Source organism: Physeter macrocephalus, chromosome 1, assembly GCF_002837175.3.
Source record: "Physeter macrocephalus isolate SW-GA chromosome 1, ASM283717v5, whole genome shotgun sequence".
Classification (NCBI taxonomy): Eukaryota; Metazoa; Chordata; class Mammalia; order Artiodactyla; family Physeteridae; genus Physeter; species Physeter macrocephalus.
In genome coordinates this window covers 129,252,580-129,259,822 of record NC_041214.2, presented here as the reverse complement: position 1 = coordinate 129,259,822, position 7,243 = coordinate 129,252,580, and the positions used below count along the sequence as shown (strand labels likewise).

The 7,243-nt window shown below is 36.0% G+C and overlaps 1 protein-coding gene across 1 annotated transcript in view; it reads right to left on the bottom strand.

Moving 5' to 3' along the window:
* Positions 1–891: 891 nt before the first annotated feature.
* ROBO1 (roundabout guidance receptor 1) overlaps positions 892–7,243 on the bottom strand; it is a 415,029-nt gene continuing 408,677 nt past the window's right edge. The window contains exons 28-29 of the mRNA XM_055086128.1: positions 3,772–3,965; positions 892–2,530 (exon numbers count right to left, since the gene is read on the bottom strand). Coding sequence (XP_054942103.1) covers positions 2,516–2,530; positions 3,772–3,965 — 209 coding nt within the window. The 3' untranslated portion in view covers positions 892–2,515. The remainder of the gene's footprint in view (positions 2,531–3,771; positions 3,966–7,243) is intronic.

Sequence of the window (7,243 nt, the reverse complement as noted above, 5' to 3'; positions counted from 1 at the left end):
TTAATTTTAGTCAACTCACCAAAAGAAAAAGAAAAATTAGGCCATAAACATATCTCTCCAAATTTTTTTCTTTGATATAGCTTGGAAACTGACTTCTTGACCTATGGACCTGTTCATCTCTAGGTAGATGCTGGTGGTTACTTAATTTTTGTAAAATTAAATTTCAAATTATCATCCTCATTTTTTCAATTTTTTTCCATATTTTCAAAGTATGATCAACACAAAATTTAGCAATGTATAAGTCACAGGAAAAAAACTTTCACTAAATTCTATTGCTCTTGGAACTTCCAAGACATGATGCCCACTTCATTCATCCAAAGTTGAATAACTGAATATGCTAACTTTAATCTAATGAATAATAATATGCAACCTGGTATATGACAGGTATTGTATTCTCAAAATTTCACATATATTTGTAACCAGAAAGCAGATAATTACTGATAAACCTTTTGGATTTACATACTTTTCTTGTTGACAAAACATAAGTAGTCCAAACTTTACAAATCAGATTTATCGTAGTTGAATCCTGACTATTTCAGAAATAGGTAAACTGAAATTCAGATTCATACACATAAACATTTTAGTACATTCTTAATATTGACAAAGTTACTCTCTGATTAAACGACTAACTTTTAGTTTAGGATTCATCTTATATCTTTAATTTCAGAAAAGTAAAATGAGAATTTTTCTTACAAGTAAAACCTGGCTGTTCATAAAAGAGAATTTTTACGCATTTGATAATACAGTGGTGACATGTTAAGAGAGCACAACTCTGTGATTAAATGGAATACATTTGATAACACAATGCAAAAAAAAAAGAAATCAACACAAGAAAGAATGATGTATTTGAGAACATTTTTAATAAATAATGTGACAAAATTACTTTTCTGATTATTGGATTTTCAGTATGCAAAATTATGGCTAAAAATAAGAGGCTTCTTACATGAACATAATGAAAACATTAATCACACGGATTGTTCCCTTAGTACTGCACACCTTTTCTATGTAAATTTCAAATTATCTAAATGAACACATTTAGTTTTTGGTGAACACCAGCTTTTTTGTGTGTGTGTGTGGTTCAGTTTTGTTTGGCTTTGTTTTCCAGTGGGGTCAGGCCTGATACCTATACTTGAATAAATGTACATTTTTTTTCTTCAATAGCACCAATTATAAAGTCAATGAAATTTATATAATGACAAAAAAAGGATCATAAAAATCTACAGTCAGAGGGCATCATTTGGCAATTCAAAGCAATTAATGCCTCTATTTGAGCTTATAAGGAAATCTTGTAAATTTCACCACTGGCCACAACAAACTTAAACCTTTTTTTCTTTAAGTCCAGGAAAAGTAAGAACCATTGCATACATGGCCCACAATAAAGTATGCACGTTACTTCACCATCTGTCATCATTCAAATATTCCAAATACAAACATAGAGCATTAACAAAACAGGTTAAAAACGCTTCTCAACATTTTTTTTTCAATAAGACAAAAAAGGTTAATAGTTACAATGGTTTACAAATAAAGTTTAGTGATTGTGCTTTTAAAACCAAAAAAAAAAAAAAAAAGATTAAAAACAGTGCATTACAAAAACAAAAATCAAACTTCCTTAAGTGGCACTTCTGAAAGTTGAACTGACACTACCAGAAGAAATTTAGGCCAGTTAAGATAGGGATGTCCTTATTCAATTGGTCATTAAAAACATCCATTTGTTTGTAATATGCATTTATAATTGCTTTTTGATTGAAAAATAGAACAAGGTTTTTGCTAGGCTGACTTATGACAATGACTAGACAACCAGAGATCCAACTGGCTTACCCCTACTTATCCAAAAGTACATTTCCAATAAGAATATACTTCAATGATTGAAATGAAGACAAAGTAAAGTACCACCAGGGGTTGCAAAGAGTATATATTTACAATGTTTCTACCCCATTCAAATTGTTTGTGGTTGTTCTGCCTTTGCTATGTATTTTTTTTTTCTCCCAGCAGAGGGTGGTATGAAAGACTGATTTTAAAATCATGTTAAAATGAAGTTATGTTTTAGTTTGCATTCGCAGTTGGTTATAGAAAGATTATACCTTGAGAGCCCTTGACATGAGGTTGATTAGTCAACTTTGTATCTTTGATCAATATTTTGCTGTAAATTGGCTTGGTATATAAGCAGTGCAATGCCACATCTCAGGGGCAAAATGCAAAAGAACTGTTTTGTTCTCTCTTGCTGGCTGATGACTGAAGCAAGAAGTCAAATACTTCCCTTGCTGGAAGCAAGGTGTAATGATTTGTTCCAACAGTGAGGGGAATAGGGAGGTTCTTCGTAAGGATAGGGATCAAACAACAACAATAAAACCCCAATAAAATTTTAAAAAAATGGTATTCCAATAAGAGGAATAAAAACGACAATTTGTACACTCTGATTGCACTGAACATTTTATCTGGCGTCATATGTCATCAGACACGAGGCATCTTGAGTGATAACGTTCACATTAGATCTCACAAGCCTCTCTGGTTGTCTTCAGCTTTCAGTTTCCTGTAAGAGATCAGTTCTTGTTAAATTTTAAAATAAATCTTAGAGTATTCTCCTATGTCATATTTATTTATATGCTTTTATTCTTATAGTTTGTGTTTCTTCATTCATTCCCTAGCTACACTAGAAAGTGCTCATGGCAACATATTAATTTGTCAATTTTAGCTGGTTTTGATAGCAAATCTAATAGTTCTCTAACAAGTACTGAACTGTGTTCCACACAGTGTCTGGGTGTTGGCAGGTGTGGCACAGGGTGAGAGGAGAAGGAAGAAGCCAAGTTCTTTACTCCCCCAGCCTCAACTCAACATTATAGCTCAATTTTTATTGGTTTTAAGTAGTAGGGTGTCTAGGATGACTTTTTTCCCCAAAAGGGCTCTTCTCAAGAAAAACATCCAAAAACCTAAAAAATAACTTTTCTAACAGCATTTGCAAAAGGAAAGCCTTCTTATTCCAAACCTCAAAATCAAAATATTGATATATTGGGCATTATAGAAAATTCAATTTGACATAATTAATTATAATTTTTCATCTTCTATTATAAAAAGTTTTAGTTTAACACTCAAACAATCTGCTTGAGATTAAATATATTTGTAAGAAGATAAATTTGTCCCCAACTTGTTTTTTTATTAAATGATGAAAACACAATCTTAAAAACAGGAGATGATTTTATAATATGACGTGATTTACTGCCAACTGTATCTTAAAACACTACCTATAGATTCCAATTAAGGAGTGTATCTTTGACTCAAGAAGATTGGGAAGGTCAGTGTCAAGTTTCAGGTTCCCATTTTCAAAAGACTGAAGATGAAAGAGTTGGCCAGATCATCCTGATAAACCCCAGTGATCACTAGGGTGGCAGATAACACAGGCAAAACATCCTCACTCACACCTGATAACTCTGTCACTTTACTGGGTTTTTATAACCTCCTGTAATATTATGAATCATAATTATCTAGATCAACAGTTCTTATATCCTAACAACATTTTTGCCATATATATTTCCTATGTGAATAGCTGCAGATAAATATGAACGCTAAAACCTAAAAAGAAGCTGTTATTACCCTTTAAAACTTTGGAACACATTCCAAAAAAATCATTAAATTCTTAGAATTTCAGTTGCTGGCATCAGTGACAGGGTTTGTGATGAAACAGTAACATTTCTATAGACTGATGGATGTTTTTAACTTTGAGACTGATATAAAAACTAGTCTAATGTTGGGGAACTTGAAAAAAATTATAGATACCTCTAATTCTTCATTATTATCTTCTCTTTCATATCCTCCAAGAACTTGCATTTCTGCAATATTTCTTCGACCTACATTTGCTTGTTCTCTTTGTCTGCTTCCTGATCCTCTTGATGACATTGAGCTTGAAGAACTAGGATCTCTGGGATTATTTGATGTCGGAAAAGTAGGTCTACAATAAGGTAGAATATCCTCTGTGTAATGAAATATAATAAGTGCATATGAACACCACCGTACATTTCATTGTATAATGTATCACTTGTGTCTATAATTCTGAATGGGGAAACATCAGTGTTTCTGAGGAATAAATGAAGACATTTTATAACAGTAATGAACAAGGCAGCAATGTCTTTTGAAAATGAAAATAACAACCTTGCTGTTTTCCTAGTAGTGGTTGGGATTTGGGTTGATTCTACTCATAAGCTCTTGTCTACCTCAAATTCACTTGAGATCAACATCCTTAAAAGAGGGAAACCAAACCTGGAGTCAGACATGGCTTCCAGTTCTATCCTTCACTATGTGATCTCCCATTATTTTAGGCTTTAGTTTCAACTTTAAAAAAGAAGTGATAATAGTATCTACACTCAGAGGAGCTGCTAGTGTTGATGTGAAAACAAGTGAGACATTGTAATATGTCCCTATGTAAATTATGAAGGAATTATAAGGCATTGATAGAAAAAAAGCCCAGTCTTCTCAAATCACCAAAACAGAGCCAAGCCCGGATTCACTTCCTAGATGCCAACCACCATTTCAACATCATATTTAAAATTGTGAAACCCTGACTCTCAAAAACCTGACATCATTGCTAGCTTCAAAAAACAAGCCACTCTAGGGGACTTCCCTGGTAGCGCAGTGGTTAAGAATCCGCCTGCCAACGCAGGGGACACGGGTTCAATCCCTCGTTCGGGAAGATCCTACATGCAGCGGAGCAACTAAGCTTGTGCGCCACAACTACTGAGCCTGTGTTCTAGAGCCCGTGAGCCACAACTACTGAGCCCGAGTGCCACAGCTACTGAAGCCCACGCGCCTAGAGCCTGTGCTCTGCAACAAGAGAAACCACTGCAATGAGAAGCTCGTGCACCGCAATGAAGACTAGCCCCCGCTCGCCGCAACTAGAGGGAAAGCCTGCATGCAGCAATGAAGACCCAACGCAGCCAATAAATAAATAAATAAATAAATAAATAAATAAACAAGCCACTCCAGTTAAGTGCTATCTCCTGAATTTCTATCTCCATACTGCTTTAAATTTGGTGCTGCATCTACCGATGCATCTTCCGACTGCTCGCTTCTCTCCAAAGCCTATCCATTCTACCCTTTGGACACCAAACACATAAAAACAAAGCAAAACAAAACCTCTTCCTGATGCCCTTTTGTTTTCCTCCTCTAAAAGCTTCCTCTACGGCCCACATTGCCTGAATGAAATCTAATTTCCCCTAAAGTTTCCACTGCAGTTCCCTGCAGTGGAAGGAGGAAGGTTTGCCTTTAGCTCACTAACACCAGCTCTAAATCACTGCTCCTCCACAAAAACATCCTCCTCTTGTGAGGGCCAAGCAGTTGAGTTATGTAGCCTGTGTAGTCCACCTTGATGATACCTTTTTCCTGTTCTGTTCATCACAACTTTAATTCCTGACGCAGACTTCTTACTCTCTGGGGTTTCACAGTCCATGTGGACCACTACACCAGCACCCTAGCTTCACGGCACTTGGTCCTCTGTGACCTTCATCTTCAGTCCCTGTTTCATCCACCTTTTTCTACTGAATTTAGTTTTTGACAAACTACATTATGACAAAATATCTCCTTTGCTAAAAACTTTCCCCTAAGTCTGTGCTCTACATAAATCAATACTTTATCTACTGATTGCTTAGCAAAGCTTCTTGAAAAGCAATCTGGACTCAGTATTGGTCGTCACAACTCCCATTCACTTTGTATCCCACCAAAATCTACTTATGCCCACATTACTACAAGAAAACTGAGAAAATTCACTGTTGACTTTGATAATGCTAATCATGTTTCAGCCCTTACGTCTCTGGACTTCTCACTGCCCTTCATCTGAAAACCACTATCAATTTAAACAGGACTACTCTCTTAGCTCCTATCCCTCCTTCCTTCCTGGCCAATCTTCTGTGGGTTCTTCTTATGCAGATGCCCTTATGTTGATGCCCTTCCTCTTGGTTTCTACTTTTGGTCCAGCGTGCACACGCGCACACGCGTGTGTGTGTGTGTTCAGAAAAACCTTTTTCTCCACTCACCCTGGGTGATTTCATCCATTCTCTCATATTGCAAACTTTTCTAGAATATAGCTGCCATGAGAGCAGATATTTTTCTCTGCTTTGTGTACTGATACACTCTCAGTTTGACATATAATAGGTCATCAGTAAGTATGCTGATTGAATGAGTGGCTTAACTATTTAACTCATCATGATGAGTTATTAATTTATATTTCCTGAACTCTGCCTGGTTGAACACTTCCCTCTTGAGGGTCCCTCAATCTCCATATGTTGCACATTGACTTCATCATGTCCATGTCTCTGAGATTTCTTCCCTCTCTGTATTCCCTAATATAGCTGATGACATCATTCATCATTAAGATACCTAAGACAGAAAACTGGAATTATTTCAGGATCTTCCCTCCCTTCCAACAAACCTTTCCATAACCCTTAAAATGTATCTTTTCCACATATTCAACCATATAACATGTAAGGATGATTTTAACTCTAAAAAGTTTCTTGAATTTTCCCACTCACTCATCCCGGCTCCCACAGCTTGGTTTATATTCTCTACATCTCTTCTGGGGGTTGAAAATATCTTCTAACAGGTCTCTGCTTCTTAAGTTATTTCCCTCTAAACTGGCTTCACTCAGACACCTTCCTTTTATAGTAACTACAGGCTCTGTCTATGATTTAAGCTTACGTTTACCGCAAGAGCTTCATTTTTACCACTTTACCATGTTTAATGTCTAGTAATACTGAATTTCTTATAGCCTCCTCAATGTACCTCAACTTTTCATGCTGACTTTCTGTGCCAGAACAATCTATACACTCTTCCTTACTAAAGCGAAATTCCACCCATCCTGGACACTCAGCTTATGGGTCATTTCCACCAGGAAAGATCAAGAAGTCTTTCTTTATATTCCATCTCTCACAAGACTGGGTTAATTTTCTCTTCTCTGGACTCTCAAGTATCATAGCACCATAAACATTAACTGGGCACATACCCTGAGAAAACCATAATTCAAAAAGAGTCATGTACCACAATGTTCATTGCAGCACTATTTACAATAGCCAGGACATGGAAGCACCTAAGTATCCATTGACAGATGAATGGATAAAGAATATGTGGTACATATATACAATGGAATATTACTCAGCCATAAAAAGAAACGAAATTGAGTTATTTGTAGTGAGGTGGATGGACCCAGAGACTGTCATACAGAGTGAAGTAAGTCAGAAAGAGAAAAATAAACACTGTATGC